At 47.6% G+C, this 17,054-nt stretch overlaps 1 protein-coding gene across 1 annotated transcript in view; it reads right to left on the bottom strand.

The window, feature by feature from the left end:
- Positions 1-767: 767 nt before the first annotated feature.
- ALDH1L1 (aldehyde dehydrogenase 1 family, member L1) overlaps positions 768-17,054 on the bottom strand; it is a 70,008-nt gene continuing 53,721 nt past the window's right edge. Inside the window, exons 18-22 of the mRNA XM_006895164.1 lie at positions 15,645-15,743; positions 9,224-9,389; positions 5,051-5,156; positions 3,302-3,501; positions 768-823 (exon numbers count right to left, since the gene is read on the bottom strand). Of these exons, the coding sequence (XP_006895226.1) occupies positions 768-823; positions 3,302-3,501; positions 5,051-5,156; positions 9,224-9,389; positions 15,645-15,743 (627 nt within the window). The remainder of the gene's footprint in view (positions 824-3,301; positions 3,502-5,050; positions 5,157-9,223; positions 9,390-15,644; positions 15,744-17,054) is intronic.

Raw genomic sequence — 17,054 nt, 5'->3', positions numbered from 1 at the left:
CCAGTAAATTCCCAAGGGTGAGAATTTGACTGATCTTCCCTCTTGGTGCTGGGGGAACTGCCCAATTCGTCCTGGGGAGGAGGAGCTCTCTCCCAGCTGTGAGTGTAGCTCCCGGGGAGCCTCCGGTGATGGTGCCCTGGCTGTCACAGCCTCTGGCAGAGGTGAAAGGGCTGGTGAAGCTGTCCGTCAACATGGCTTCCACAGCCGCTTTTGTTAGAGGGCTTCTCAAAGCCTCCAACTGAACGGCTCCACCCCCGAGGCTTTCCCTGCCCTCTTGCTTCTTCTCCTCAGTTTCACAGGGGTTCCACTACAGACCCTGTCACCATCTCAGAGGCTGCTTTCTGAAGGCCTGAGTTGGCCCACACCACTTCTGACTTAGGTCTCCCTGGGGAGCCTGGCCTTCCAAGGCTAACATCACTGTGCTCTTGGATACTCCTGGACAAATGAGTTGAGGGAAAGAGACAGACGCAGGCTGCCTTGGACAGCATCCTCACTAAGCCGGGTCCTTCTTCACTCAGCCAGTGTGGCTTCTAGCTGGATGCAAGTGTGTTCTGTGACGGGGAAGATGGGAGGGTGTAGCTACAGGCAGGAGGCTGGTGTTCAGGGACAATGTTGGGTACCAGGTATGGGAGAGGAGGCCAATCTGGTCAACAGGAGATGGCATAGGGCTTGCCCTGGAGAAGGTAGGTCAGGAGGGGGACGAGGAGGAGAATGAGGCAGCTGCAGAGTCGTTGAAGCAGGCCTGCTTCCTCGACCGAGACTTTTCTTCAGTACTCAAAGGTGACCGTCTTGATCTTCAGGTATTCGTTGAGAGCAGCTTCTCCTGCAAGACACCACACACCGTTGGAACCAGCTCCATGGCCATGCCCTCACTACATGCCAGGCACCATCTGGGTGTTCTACCTAGAGCCGTGTTCTTGCCCAACTCCACCTACAGGTGAGAACCTGGGGTCCAGGGAGGTCTCACCCAGGTCATGGCTGACCTTATGTGGTGAGCTGGGATGCCAGCCAGGCAACCACCCAGACATTTTCCAGCCCCAACCAACATCTTCTAAATGGGGGGTGCCCATCAGACAGAGGGAAGCTGGGGCCTGTTTCTCAGGAACAGTATACTCTTCTCTCCCTTTCAACCTTCACCACCTGGTTCCAGAGGGCTAATTCCAAAGGAACTTGTTACTGAAGAGGCCCCTGAACTCAGCTGGAATCTTGGACCTGTCAATGAGCATGTGGGCAGGTGGCAGGCGACTGTGGACTACCAGTAACTCCTTTCCAGCCCAGACACCTTTCCTTCCTTACCACAGTCCTCATACCTGCCCCTCAGCCTTGGCATGCCATCCTCAGCCCTGATACCTTGCCCCCAGGTTTGGCATCTAGCTCCTAGCACTAAAACCTTCCCCTCCAGCTGGAATCTCCTCCTTACTCTTCTCTAGCCCTAGCACTTACCCCTAAGTTCTGGAACATCACCTCTCCAGTACTGGAACCTGTCACTCAACTGCTGGCAGCTACCTCCAGATCTACACTTACCCACACCGCTGGCAACCACTGTCTAGCCCTGACACTTTCCCTTCACCACTGACATCTCTCCAGTTCTTGGACACTCTTCCTTGGCATGGACATTTCAAGCCCTGGCACTAAACCCTCACCATTGGCACTTTTCTTCCAATCCTGACACCTCTCTCCACTAAGCTACTAGCTATCTACCTCCCAGCTTTGAAGCTTTGCTTCACAGACGGAACTTCCCAGCCCTGGAACCTCCTCTCACCTAGCTCTGGAGGCTAACTCCAAACTCCAGAACCTACCCTTCAAGACTGATACCTACTCACCAGCCCCTTCCCCAAGTCTTGACCTTTCTTCCCTAACCATGACCTCCCTCCTGCAGCTCTGACAACCTCTCCTTTGGCATTGATCCCCTCTGCAAGTGCTGACCCCTCTCCCTCAGTCCTGACTCTTTCCCCCTCAGTTGCAACTGAGGCTGGATCCACGAATGATTCACAAATGCCATTGCCTTCCACCATGCTGCCTCTGGGATGTCTGGGTCTGTCCTATGCAGGCTTTGTTCAAAGAGGGCAGCTAGTCCTCTGAAGGACACAGTGGCCTAGAGGGAGGAGGGAGCATGGGAAATAGAGTGACAGGGATCAGGTCCTTAAGGCTTGGTAGCTGCAAGCTTTTCTGGATGACTGTTGTTCCCATATATCCTCACAGTGGACACCAGAAAGTGGTCTGGGAGAAGGAGGACAGAAAAGTAGGAGTCAAAGTGTCTAATGCGTGTGTAGGTGCACACAGACCTAGGAAGTGTGGATTAGGCATGTGTGAGAGCCATGTCTCTGTGGCACGCCTGCTGGGTATGCATGGGCATGTGTGTATCTCTGCATGGGTATATGTATGTGTGCAGGTGTTTGTGCAGTGCCAGGGCTCTGTCTATTCAGTGCACAGCATCCTTGGGGCTTTCTGCAGGGGCTGAACATTGGAAAGAAGGAAAAGATGATATCTTAAGTCCGCTTTGGCTTTAACCTCAACCTGAACCTTCCTGAGGTCTCTGAGCTGATACAGGAGAGATATCAAGTCTTTTAAGAGGCTTCAGGTAGCCCTTCTCAGATCCTCATGTCTTTATTGAGCGTGGCCATCAAGGCTGTGGGTGACTCGTTCTAGTCAGCATGACTTCATGGTGGCAGGAGAGGCAGCTCAGAGTGGGGCCTCACTCACACAACCCAGGAGGGAGGAAGGCTGAGTTCTGTTTCACCAGCAGAGCACCAGGTGGATGTGCACCCTGGTTTGTGTCCCTTGGGACCCCTGCTGCTGTGGCCTCTGTCACTGGGAAGCTCACACTGCTCATTGGTCCCTGGAGTCAAGAAGGCCTCCCATCACCCCGGCCCTTGACCATGGCCTCCAGGCCCTCCTTCCTACTCCTCCTTTCCCTTTTTCCCTTCCTCAGGGCACTCTACTTACTGCAGCCACCATCATGCCCTCTGCTCAAAACAGCTAAATTTCCTGGTCACTCAGGGCTCAGTGTGGCTGTCACCTCTTGAAGAAACCTCTACAGGCATGTCTCAATGCCCTCCCAATGTCTTTCCCCGGATCATTTGGTCAGATCATTCTGCACAGCACTCCTTAGAAGCATCTTGTTTACGGAGCCAACGATTTCTTGCCTCTCCCAGTAAAATGGTGTGTACTCTGATAGTTCTTGTTCAATGCTGTACCCCTGGACCTGATACAGGAGAGATACCAAAGCAGAGGGTCCTTTCACCTGTGTGTGCTGAGTCAATATGTGATTGAAGAAGACCTGCAGGCAGCATGAACTTACCCAGGTCCTTGCCAAACCCTGATTGTTTGAATCCCCCAAACGGGGCTGCCACGTCAGTCTTGTTGTACGTGTTGATGAAGACTGTGCCAGCTTGGAGCTTGTCGCTGACATACAGTGCTTTGTTGATGTCCTTGGTAAAGACGCCAGAGGCCAAGCCATATTCTGTGGCATTGGCCCGAGACAGCACAGTGTCCACGTCACTAAAGAGAGCATCAGAAAGAACTCCATGAGGGAGGATTGGAGGCTTTGGAACCTGGACCAGGGACACTAAGCCCCACACAGGATCTGTGGTTCCGTGCAGCAAGCAGAGGGTTGGCATCACCCTCCCCCAAAGTGGGCCCAGTCCACTCCGGCCTGCCTGTCACATAAGACTGAGCCTTGAGTCTGCAAGTTTTCAGGGCTGGGGGTTGGGACCAGGCTTGAAATCAGAAGGGAAATATGCCAGGGTTAAAGCAAATATGAAGAAAGAAGGGTAGAACAGAGAAGAATGAAGAATCAAAGTGAGGAGAGAGTGGTTACAGATTTACAAATGGACAGTGAAGGGTCGGTTGAGGTGATCCAAGGCCAGCACCCCGCTTCCCTGACAGGGAAATTGGAGCCCTGAAGGGAAGCTGATTGGGTCCATGTCCCATGGAGAAAGGATAGTAGTCAAGGCTGTCCCAGAGTGGGTGCCTGTCAAGGGTTCATGTCCACACAGGCATGTGATCACGGAGGGGTAAGCGTTCATCGTGATGAAGTATATTCCAATAAAGCCAGCATATTACAATCATTTCACAGAATATTTTGACAGTTGGAAGTGAACCATAACTGAGGATAAAGTGACATTTTATGTTACTCCAAAGCACAACATAGATAAGGGGCAGCCTTGAAAAACTTAGGGTGGGGTGCACGGTGCAGCCAGACTGTGGGCTCCTCCACCCAGAGACAGCAGAGTCTGTGTCCACTCCCCGTGAAGCAGGGCTGGCCTTGGGGTCATACTTAATCATAGACATGGTGGTGCCCTGAGCTGTCTGAAGCCCGGTCATACGAGTCTTGTGGCCCCTTCACATACTGTGGATTTCCTCAATATGGTGCCTCAAGTTAGACTCAGATGTGGTATTTGGGAGACAGGCTATCCTACAAACTCTGGTTGTACAGAAGATCTTGCATTATCTAAGTATTTGGTGGCCAAGTAGTAAGGAATTGCGCTGCCAACCTAAAGGCACATGGTTCAAATCCACCAGCTGTTCTGTGGGAGAAAGATGGGCAGACTTTTCTCGTGTGGTTTACTGTCTCTGAAAACCCTCTGGGGGTGGGATGGGGTGTGGTGTCAGCTATTGGTTGGTTCCAAGTCAATGGTACATAACTAAGTAACTAACTAACCAGCCAACTTGCTTACTAACACAAACATTAAGGTTGAGGTGGTTTATTACACAGCCGTCAAACTCATTGTGAGAAGATGCTGAGAGAGAAACATGGAGAACACAGCAAGGCAAGAGGAGGTGGAAAGGAAATTGCCTTTTGTTAATAGTAGAAGGACTTTGAATGACCCAGTGGGCTCTTTCTCATGGAAGCATTGAAGACCTCAGTGGTTTAAAAGTATCAGTCAGCTTCATCCTCGGGTGGCCCAGGCTAATTTCACACCGTCTACTTTCTCTGACTCCAATTTCTCTTCCTGGCCACACCATGGACCACCTCCCACCTCTCATAGCTCTTAATTAGCTCCCTGTAACATACAGAACCTCAACAAACATAAAAAGAGTTTCCTACCCATCAGCAAACCGAGAGATGATCATGATGGGTCCAAATGACTCCTCCTTGGCGATGAACATGTGATCTTCCACATTGGTCATCACAGTCGGCTCAAAGAAGAAGCCTGCAGGGGAGACAGAGGTGTGACTATATAGGGTGTGGTCGTCTCCACCTGGCCTCTCTCTCACTGTGAGGCCTCAGGCCCATAGTGCTGACATTATACCTGAGAGCTGTGACTTTTATACCCAGGCATATTATCTCACTTCATCCTCACAACTCTTAATTATACATTGTTGTGGTAAACAGGATGGAAATTCAGAATTGGTATATTTGAACTCAAGTCCAGTGCCAAAGCTTATAACTACAAAAAGATCTCTGTTGGTCTCATGGTAAGGAGATGTGCTGCCAAACAAAAGGCAGGCGGTTCAAGTCCATGCTGTGTGAGAAAGATGGGCAATCGCCTTCCTGCTGGAGGGTCAGCTAAGTCAGATCTGACTCAATGGCATGTAACTCCAACAACGACAACATGAACAGGTCTTAGTTGTAATGACTTTTTTTTTTTTACTTGAATGAATATCTGGACTCCTCAACTAGCATTGTTGTTGTTGTTATGTGTTGTTGAGTACAGCTCATAGTGACCCCGACCCTATGAATGACAGGTCTGAACCTTGTCCTAATCTGTGCCTTCCTTATCATCTTTAGTGTGGGATCATCCTAGTCATCAACTGACGTGGACTCTCAAATAGTTTCCTTGTGGACTCTCAAATAGTTTCCTTCAAGTTCCAGCAACACAGGCTGGAGAGGAGGCTGGTGAGAGAAGCAGAGCTGTGAACACCGGTCGTGACAGGCAGGATCTCATGGGACTTCCTTCTTTGTAGAAGCTGCTGAGGCCCGAAGCTGACACTTCCAAGCAGCAGATATGAGCTACATCCTCAAGCTCTGGATTTGTGTCCACCTATCACTTTCTCCTACAGGCTGTGTGAGTATGGCAGAGCCACATTTGAGGAGATGTTTTCTCTGACAGCTTCTTGTTCAGGTATGGGACCCAGATTCCTCCAAGAGTGTGCTGCGTTGAGACCTAATTCTCAATTGGAAAAAATTTTGAGCCTCCTTACCTTATTTTTTGAAAAACAAATAACACTTTAAGAGGAACTTTAAAAGTTATACACTTAATAAAACATTTGATATTGTTCATTCATTTAAAAAATTTCATTTTAAATTCTGTAGTGTCTAAAATGTGAGTTATGGGTTAATGCATGCTGGTCTTTGGGTCTTCTAGTCACTCTACAGTTGTTCACTACTGCCTACTGGATGCCAGTGGGACCAGGCTGCTATTCTCTGTGCCTTCTCCACCACCGTCCACTCTTTCTGTCCTGCCCTGCACTCTGATCTTCTGATTTCCATGGCAACACCATGATAGATGAAGAAGAGGTTGAGGTTGTTAACAATTACAACTTGCTCGGCTCCACTATCAACATTCTTAGCCGTCAGGAAATTAAAAGACAAATTTCACTGGGAAAATCTGCTGTCAGGGACCTCTCCAGAGAACTGAGAAACAATGATGTCAACCTAGAGACTAAGGTGCATCTGATCTAGGCCATGGTTTCACAATTATTTGCTCTGCATCAGAGAGCTAGGTAATGACTAAGGATAACAGAAGAATTGATGCCTTTAGAGTTGTGGTGCTGGAGAAGAGTCTTGTGTATACTATGGACCACCAAGAAAACAAATAGGTCTGTGTTGGAGAGGGTGAAACCAAGGTTCTCCTTGAAGGCTAGGATTTTGAAGCTCTGTCTCATATACTTTGGGCACTTGTACAGGAGGGACCGATCCTTGGAGAAGGACATCATGCTGGGAGGGGTGGAGGTACACTGCTGGAGAGGAAGACCCCGGATGTGATGGATTGATACAGTAACTGGGGCAATGAAGGTAAGTGTGTGGGAGCCAGTGAGACTGGCTCAAGATAGGTCAGGCTTCAGAGCTGTTGTACATAGGGTCTTTATGAGTTGCAGGTGACTCGATGACAGATAGCAACAACAACAACATAGCCAAGAATCTATGCTCCTCATTCCATAGCTCTAGCACTTGCTAGGTTCCATGATCCTGCTCTCTTTTCTGGCTTGTTCACATCGTAGTAAAAAATTGACACAGTTTTTAGTCCTGGGAATACACTATTCTATTACTGCCTTAACCTTGATCACAGCTCTGCAAACAGTGTCTTCCCTCCATCCCTTCCATCAGTCCTAGAACTGGACTGTCCACATTCTGCCCTGACTTTGACTAAGACACTGCCCTTGGCCTGGGAGGTGTTGAGGAAAACAAGGTTAGTGACCCAGACACAGTGGCATTAAAACCACACAGAAGCACAGAGTACCAGGGAGCATCCAGGGCAAAGGGTGGACTGTGTTTGAGGGTGCCAAGGAAGATTGCTCCAAGGAGATGTCGTTTGAACTGAGTGATGATTTGGAGCTCACTGATGAGTTTTCTAAGCAGAAGAACAGCAGATGCATAGGGAACATAGAAACATGAAAAGTACTCACAGATTACAAGTCAAAGGTAAATAAATTGGAAGTGGATCATAAAGGATTGAGGATGTGATGTTGAAGAATTTGAGCCCGAGGCGATAGGAGGGTGCGTGACTGTGGTAGTGTGTTAACAATGATGAAGATGAAAGCAGACCTCTGGCAGCTGCGTAAATAGAGGATGAACAGCTTAAGAGATCACACACATCACTGTTACAATAGTCCAGCCAAGGCAGGATGTGGAGCTGGTGTATTGGAGGCAGAGATGCACAAGGGGGAAGAGCTAAGAGACAGTTCCGTTTTTAACAACAGAATCAGGCACTTAAAAAAACCAAAAAAATTCACAGAACGAGCATAGTCTACGATTCCCTGTCTCCTTCCCTTTTTCCTGCCATCTGCTTAATTGTGCATACTAATTCTGTGAGAAGCTTGGGATGTGGAGCCTCTTCCCAGGATGTACGGTCTCATAAGAAGGAGCACAATCGTTCACTCCAGTGGCCCCTGTCTTGGGCAACATGATTAGACAGAGGATTCTAGAGAAGTGGGCTCATTTGTGTGTGGGTAAGACATGGTTGAGAGGATTATGTTTAGGGGATGGATTTGGTCCCTATGGAGTGTGAAGGATCTGGGTGCTTTCCAATAGGCATCTGTCTATGTAGTTAGTATTTCTGGTATGGAAAAGTCTAGAGGCATGTATTAGGGAGAAATCAAGTATCTATAAAGCATGAGATTATCCAGGTAAAGTGTCTATAACGAGATAAGCACCAAGAGAAGGATAAACCTGGCAATATACCAACATTGAAGGGACAAATGAGGAAGGCAGTAGTGATTAGCAAAGAGTAATTGCTTAGAGTACTGAACAGCAATGATATTATCTGGAGACTAAGGTGTACCTGATCCAGGCCATGGTCTTTGCAAATTACTTGCTATGCATCAGACAGCTGGATAATGACTAAGGATGATAGAAGAAGGATCAATGTCTTTGAGTTTTGGTGCTGGAGAAGTGTTGAACATACAATGGACTGTCAAGAGAACAAACATATCTGTCCTGGAGAGGGTGAAACCAGGCTGCTTCCTGGAGGCAAGGCTTTTGAGGCTCTGTCTTGCATACTTTGGGTCTGTGGCCAGGAGGAACCAGTCTTTGGAGAAGGACATCGTGCTTGGAAGGGTGGAAGGACAGTACAGGGGAGGAAGACCCAGGATGAGATGGACTGACTCAGTGACTAGAGCAATTAGATTAGGTCTGTTGGAGATGATGAGGTTAGCGCAGGATGGTGCAGCTTTCAGAGCTAATATATACTGGATCACAAGTAACTCAATGGCACATAACAACAACAACAACAATTGCTGAGAAGAATTGGCTAAAGAGGTACGAAGAAAGCCAAAAAATAGTCATTGAATCCATGGAAGAAGAGAATTTCAAGAAGAGTAAAATAAAGCCCAAGATAATAAAGATGAAAATCGGTACTGAGCAAGATGTTCTATGCTGGCAGTTTAATTTTGTTATTCCTTTATCTGGGTCTGCCGGGTGTTCATATATCTATGGCTCACCCTATGCAAGAGCTCCAAGTGGACCTGACACCTGGGAGCCTGTCTCTGCAGGTGCTCAGTCTTCAGAACTATGATTAGAAGAAGCCCTTGCTGTTGTATGTGAGGGTATCTGACTTACCTGGCCGGGGGACTTGCTTTCCACCATAGACCAGAGTGGCCCCTTCCTTCACACCACGCTGACAGTATTCAAGCAGCTTCCTGAGGTGGGCTTCGTGGTTCTGAGGGCCATGGTTGGTGTCCCGGTCTAATGGGTTCCCAATCTTCATCTTCTTCACCTCTTCTACCTGTGGAAAGTCCTCATTATCAGCACAGTGTCGGACAGTGGTCCTTACCCGGCCCGTTTCCTGTTGGCATGTTCAGGGACTGAGCAGTGGCTCTTGGGGAGGCCCATACCCCTCATCCTGACAGTCAACATCTTCTGCAGCCTGGCTTCAAACCTATCTCCCAGGCTGATCTCCAAATAGATCATGTGTACAAAGTTACCAATGTGACCAAGGAAGACCTGAAGTCAGGTGACTAGGAAGTGGCACTGACTGGGGCTGTGTATGAGTGGAGAAGACAGGAAGATGTCTGTGCCTAGTGGCCAGTGTGGGCTTATACCAACCTCTACGGACTAGGGGCTCAGCAGGAAGGATGTCAGAGTGGAGGAAATATCTGTGCTGGGGACTCTAGAACATGGGATGGGGCTGGGATCTGCAGTTCTGCAGCAACACCCTGCACACGACATAAAATAAGGCACAGTGGAAAGCTGGGGCCTGTGCCTTGAGCCTACACACTCCGGATCCCACTCGTGCCTGCTTCAAAATCCATATTCAAAGCCTCCTTCTCCAGAAGAAACCTTCTGTCTTGCCACAGTCAACCCAAACATTAGTCTAGGTTTTTCTTCCTGTCAACTAAAGATGCTGACTGGAGTCATTGTAAGGAATTTGATGAATGGTATTACCTAATAGTTCCAGAGCCAGGGCTGTGGAGAGTCTCTGAGTAAAACAAGACTCTGGAGAAAATGTGAGCAAAAGGCACTTGGGCGCACATAACCAGTGGGAGACGGCCTCCAGATCTTCTGGGACCCTGGCTGGAGTCAGCTCTCCCCTTCATCACCTCTCTCCTAGGCTCCTCTCACTTTTCTCCTACTTCTCATATGAACTCTAACAAGGTCATCCCTACTCTTAATCAAGTCACGTTCCTGTCAGGATTCACTAGCCTCTTCCATTCTCAGGGCCTGGTTGCCACACCCTCCAACCAAAAGAAACCAAATCCATTGCCATCAAGTTAGTGCCAACTTGGAGCATCTCTACAGGGTAGAGCAGAACTGCCCTGTGGAGCTGGCAAGGCTGTCCTGCTCAGGGAAGCAGACCACTACACCTTCTCCTATGGGATGGCTGGTGGGTTCAAAGGACGGATCTTTAAGTTAGCAGTCAAGCACTTAACCCACTGTACTACCTTGGCTCCTCCTACATCTTCTACAAGGCCTATTTTGAGTTGGATGAACTCAAGCATCCCAGGGCCACCTTCTGCCTTTTATGATCATAGCATCTAAAAGGTGTCCCCATCCTGATACCAAACTCTCTGCTCCTGCTCTTCCCTCATCCCCCCATTCCTCAAACTTGCCCCCTTCTACTCCTCTGGAGGTCTACCTCACTGTCTTCAACTGCTTCTTCCCTGAGCAGTGTCTCTGGGATTCTGGCTCCTGCTGCCAACTGGTGACTAATTTGCCAGACCCCTGGGCAGGACCTCAGCCTTTGAAGCTCCAGTCTCATCCAATCACAACCAGCCAAGGAGATATACCCGCCTCCTCTCCAATCAGCCCAGGGGATTGCCCTCTGCTTAGTTGTCTCCCTGTTGGGTCTTGTAGCAGAGAAAGGATCAAGAAAACCAGGCCGGTAGATTCCCTAACTTTGGGAAACTATAAAAGTGGACAACTTTCTCTCTAGCTCATCCATCAAAGATTCAAACAAGCACTGTGGCAATTGGACAATTAAAACAGACATTCGGATGGCGGGGATGGAGAACAAACTGGGGAGGAGGGTGGAGAGAATGGTGCGGCAATGAAGGAGTGAAAGCCCAGAATCCCTGTGAATGTTCATTGAAACTAATAAAATTTAATAATAATAATTAAAAAAAACCCTCAAACTCATTGCCACTGAACTGGAACCAGCTCGCAGCTGACCCTCCAATGGGTTTTCAGGAGGCTGTGAGTCACACAATGGGAGGCTGTCCATCTTTCTGCTCTGGAATTGCTGGAGGATTTGAACTATCAGAGAGGTGCCACCTGTGGGTTAGAGACTAGGCACTGGTGCTTCCGCACCCATCAAGAGTTGGAGCTTATTTCCCTTTTCCTTGACTCTGGTAGATCTGTGACTGACTTTGGTAATAGTACGTGGCAGTTGTCAAGTCTATTCCTCAAGAAGTCCTGAAACTTCTCGAAGTCCAAGAACCCATGACACTGAACAAAGTGGAGGATGAGAGACCATATGAAATGAAAATGAGCTGTCTCCATTGTTAGGGACTGGACTGTGTTTCCATAAAAGGTACCTTGAAGTCCTAACCCCTGCTTGGTGAATGTGCCCTTGTTCAGGGAAATGGAGTTTTCTTTTAAGATGCTACCAGTTAAATTAATCAGGTCTTACAGGAGTAGTAGCTGTAATTGTGTACCACTGAGTCATAACCAACTCATAGCTGACCACTCATAGTGGGTAATCACACAGTAGGAGATTATCCATCTTTCTCTCATGGAACATCTGACGGATTCAAACTGTATACCTTTGGGTTCACAGTGAAACTCCTTACCGCCAAACCACCACAGCGTAGGCCCTAGTCTTAATCCCTCTTGAGTGATGGGCTGTTTTTTTGTTGTTTTTTTTTATATTTACAATTACACAGTTTACTGTTGTCATTGTTATGTGCCATCGAGTCACTTGCAACAGGGTTTATTAGGGAAGTTAAAAGTAATACAATTTCTCAGTCAGGATAGGTTCTAAAGTATGCTCACTCACGGCCCTTCAGCCTTCAGCCGTGAAGCTGTAGGAGCATGTTACAAACCTCAGTTGGCCCTATCAACTATGACAACTCTGCCCAAGTACTTCAGCAAGCTTGGGTAAAGGTCTCTGGTTCTGGTTCTGTATGGTAGCAGTCCCAGGTGAGCTCTAACTCACGTCATGTTTGACTGATGTTTTGTAAAGGAAGACAGAGACAGAAACTGTTATACACAGAAGACGCTTGATAACAGAGATGGATATATCTACAAACCGTTACCCCTTAAAAGCAAAGGCTTCCTGGGATCTTTTACTGGAGAAGAGAGAGGCAGGGCTAAGTTGTCTTTCAGAGTCTCTACAAGTAATTGGCTTGGATGATGCCCTGTATTTGGGTTGCTAACTTCCAGAACTATTAGAAAATATCTGTAACTTTAAGTCACCTACTCTGTGGCATTTTATTTTGACAGCCAAGGAAACTAAGATCCACCATCCTCAATGGACCTGACCACCAACTGCTGGTGCACAAACAATATGAGAAAGGCTAAGGCTTAACTGTGAGCCTCACAACTGGGAGTTAAAGAAACAGCTCTTGTTCCAAAACACTGAGTTTTGGGGTAAGGCATCCCACAGCAGAATGTAATTGCTATCTTGCCTTCTGTGTTTTTACCCAAAATTCAAGTTCTGGTACCAAGTCTCCTTCTAAAGACATCTTTCCTAGCATCCTCCTATTCTCAGGGCAGCTTAGTACAATGCTCTCCTTTCTTAAACACAAACAATTACTGCATCGCTCTTCACATCTGAGAGAGGAGAGGTGTAGTATTAAGTTCTACTATGATTAGTAATAATTAATTATTATATTATTTTTAACTATGGTAATTAGTTAGTGTGGTAAGAAGTTCAACTATGACTTCCTAGAGTCCCTGCTCGTTCAGTTGTGGGCATCACCCATCACGTCTTCTCATTGGGTCAGTAGAAAACTTACTTTCTCCTCAGTCCTATGTTAATAAGAATATTAACTTTGAGCTTCCAAGGGCTTCACCACATATGGGATCCTCCCCTTTCTTGTTTTAAAATGTAAACAAGGTATCCTATTGTTGGCTTGAGGTCTTGCACAGCAAAATGTATAACAAGCAAATGGTTCCTACAAGTACATTGCAGAGGCATTGCTAGATCCTTTGGGATATGCAGTTATTCTTTCTCTCCTTTTCTGTTTCTCCTCAACAAATATAAACTTATTGTCCCTACATTTTCTATCTAGTCTTTGAGATGTCATTGTTAATTTGATCCTATCAGGATTGGAGGAAGACTCATCAACAACCTATATTATGCAGATGACACAACGTCACTTGCTGAAACTAAGGAGGACCTTAAGCAGTGGAAGGACTGTAGTCTTCAATATGGATTGAAGCTCAACATCAAGAAGACAAAGATTCTCACCACTAAGCCAACTGGCACCACCATGATAGATGGAGAAGAGATTAAAGTTGTTAACAGTTACAGCTTTCTTGTTTCCACAATCAACACTCTTAGCTCCAGCAGTAAGGAAATTAAAAGAGAAATTGCAGTGGGAAAATCTGCTGTCAGGGACCTCTTCAGAGTACTGAAAAACAATGATGTCAGTCTAGAAACTAAGGTGTGCCTAGCCCAGGCCATGGTCTTCGCAATTACTTGGTATGCATCAGAGAGCTGGACAATGACTAAGTAAGCATGACAGAAGAAGAATTGATGTCTTTGAGTTGTGGTGCTGGAGAAGAGTCTTGAACTTACCACTGGCTGCCAAGAAAACAAATAGATCTGTCTTGGAGAGGGTGAAGCCAAGTTTCACCTTGGAGATTAGGATTTTGAAGCTCTGTCTCACATATTTTGGGCACATGGCCAGGAGGGAATGGTCCTTGGAGAAGGACATCATGCTTGGAAAGGTGGAGGGGACAGCACAGGTGAGGGAGACCCGGATGAGATGAATTGATACAGTAACTGGGGCAGTGAGAGTTGGTGTGATGGAATCAGTGAGATTGGCTCAGGGCAGGGCAGGGCAGGCTTCAGAGCTGCTGTACACAGGGTCACTATGTGTCACAGGTGACTTGATAGCACATGACAACAACAACAATACAGATCGAAATGAAGGAGAAAATGCCCAAGGAAGATATTATTTATTAGTTAAGTTAAACTATTGCTTGGTTTCATTTAAATTAATATCTTCACAATTGGATGATTAAACATTATTATAAATGAAGAAATGATCAAAGTTGTCAAGGACTTAATTTTACCTGGATCCATTACATTGGATATATCTGTTGACCAAGTGGCATCTTAACATTTGATAAATCTATAGACAAGAATCTCTTTAAATGGCCAAAAAGCAAGGATGCCACTTTGAGGACTAAGGTGTGCCTGACTCAAGCCACAGCATTTTCAATTGCCTCAATGCATATGAAAGATGGATAACAAATATAGAAGGCATTGGTGTCTTTAAAATTATGATGTTGATTAGAGACATTGAATATACCACAGATGGCCAAAATAACAACCAAATTTGTCTGAGATGGAATGCAGCTAAAATGTTCCTTACAAGCAAAGATGGCAAAGCTTCATCTCCCATACTTTGGGTACATTATAACAAAGGGCAGGTCTCTCAGGAAAGACATGGCGCTAGGTAAAGCGGAGGGTCAGGGAAAAAGAGGCATCCCGTTGATGAGCTGGACTGACACAGTGGCTCCAACAGTGGGTTTAAATATAGCTGAGAGTGTGAGGATGGCACAGGATGAGGCCGTGCTTCCTTTCCTTGTACGTAGCGTTGCTTTACCTGCTCTCCTGGGATGTGGCTGAATAAGTCAATGAATCTAGTGAGGATGGTATTTGGTGGTCCACTCAGGAGCCCTTTACCTGTGCTGCTCCCCCACCCCTGCTGTTGTGAGAACCACCTGGAGAATTGCTCTGCACTGAGGAGTGTTCCCTCCTCTCGCTGTGGACAGCCCACAGCCGATGTCTGACTGACACAGGATCCAAGGGGAAGGGCCTTGACCGAGTGGCATGCTCCTGCACAGCTGTGCTCCAGAACTCCCATGGGCTGGACTCTTCTGAGACCATGTCCCTGAGTTTCCCCTCTCGCCTGTCGTGTCTTGCATTCCCCCCACCCTCACAGGCTCCCCTGAAAGTTTGCTTCATGTGCACCTCAATTTCTGTTCAGCCTTCTCACCTTTTGAGCAGGGTTGTTATTTTTTATTATTTTTTTGTTTGTTTGTTTAAGTAACATAGAGCAACTCTCTAATAGCCTAGTGGTAAGAAGCTGCACTACAGTTTCAAAGGCATGTGGTTCAAATCTATCAGCTGCTCAATGGGAGAAAGATGGACAATTTCCTCCCATGTGGTTTACTGCCTCTGAAAACCCACTTGGAGTGTAGCTATAAGTCAGTTCCAACTCAACAGCACACAGCAACAACAACAACTTGACCCTGAAGGATGCTCCTGAGGGTGGAGCTCAGCTCTCCTATCCCCTCCCGCACCTCCACCCAGGCCACTGTCCAGGGAAACCAGCAGCTGTGCAGTCCCGGGACAGGTGAGACTTACGACTTTTTGCACAAACTGGTCGTGAATGGAGTCCTCCACAAAGAGCCGGCCGGCCGCAATGCAGTTCTCTCCTTTGTTGAAGAAGACTGAGCTCATCCCCTATGGTGCATAGATACAATGCTGAATCAGGGCTCCGCACCAGTTCTGGAACCCCTTCTGACACAGGGAGGGGCAGGCACACTGCATGCTGACAGTACAAGGCATGCTAGGCCCTGTTGGCCCTGGGTGTGCAGATGCCTTCACCCTCAGTGGAGAAACAAACAGTGTCGTTGTGTAAATGGGAGCCTGCACATGACAGGGTGGTGGAACAGAGCCCTGTCACTCTCCATGCCGGAGGGAATTGGGAACAGTAACACATGGACTTTAGTTAGCTGAGGTCTCAGGGCTGCTGCAGATCCTTCTCTGCATACTAAGTGGGCCCCCTGGGTAGTCTTCTCAATTCAGCAGCCACTTGCTGGCAGTGAGCCCAAAGGGCCAAGGCCAAGTCTACCAAGCTTGGGCAGATGGGTGATGGCTAGTCCAGCAAGCCTTAGGGAACCTCATTAAGAGTCACTGCCAGGATCATCTAAGGCCCAGCGAGCTGAGGAGAGTGGTGTGGGAAGTGGGGAAAGGAGGGAGAGACGGCTTGGGTAGAGCTCGTCTCTCCTGGAGTCAGGGACTATGCATCTGCCATGACATGTCCCAGGCCTGTGGCTCAGGAGTGGGGTGCAATGCCTTCTTCTGTGGCTCTGGGGCTGAGACCCTAACCTTGCCTTTCTTGGTCTCCCCATCTGTCAAAGCTGTGCTTCTTTTCATTCCTACGCTGAGAGGTCATATTACTCTCAAAACCAGACATGACTTGGGGAGGTAGAGCATATTGGGGTACCTGACTGAACATGGGCTCAATGGTTTATCCCCACAGAAGTGCAAAGAGGGATCAAGGCACAGTAAAAACAACAGCAACAACAATGGCAAGAACAACTAAGATGTGGCCCCCCACAGCCTGGTTCTTGTCCCCTGTGCTTCAGCTCCATTTACTCACTTGGCCTCCACAACCCCTGTGGTAAGTCATTATTATTCCTATTGTACAGATAAGAACACTGAGGCGGGGAAGGTTAAGGAACTTGCCCAAGGCTTCCCAGCTAGAAAGTGGGAGAACTGATTAGGTGTAGGCATGGCATGCACAAACCCATGGGTAGGCAGAACACCGGGGCAGAGAGGGGCCGCTGTTCCAAGTCGTGCTCAGGATTCAGGGTTGTTTGGCTTGGGACAGGAAAAGGTTATAATGTTTGTTTCAGTACAGAGCGCCATGGCTTATGTGTCCCAATTCTGGGAACTGTGACTGGTTTGGAGATTCTTACTTGGAAATCACCTTTTGTTGGGGTTCACGTCATCATTTTCCCAGCGCCCCCTCTCTACCATGTTATGCTT

Source organism: Elephantulus edwardii, unplaced genomic scaffold (assembly GCF_000299155.1).
Source record: "Elephantulus edwardii isolate Elephantulus edwardi_28Jun2011 unplaced genomic scaffold, EleEdw1.0 scaffold00161, whole genome shotgun sequence".
In the NCBI taxonomy this organism is placed as follows: Eukaryota; Metazoa; Chordata; class Mammalia; order Macroscelidea; family Macroscelididae; genus Elephantulus; species Elephantulus edwardii.
The sequence above is the reverse complement of the archived record's forward strand: the minus strand, read 5'-3'. Positions and strand labels throughout refer to the sequence as shown.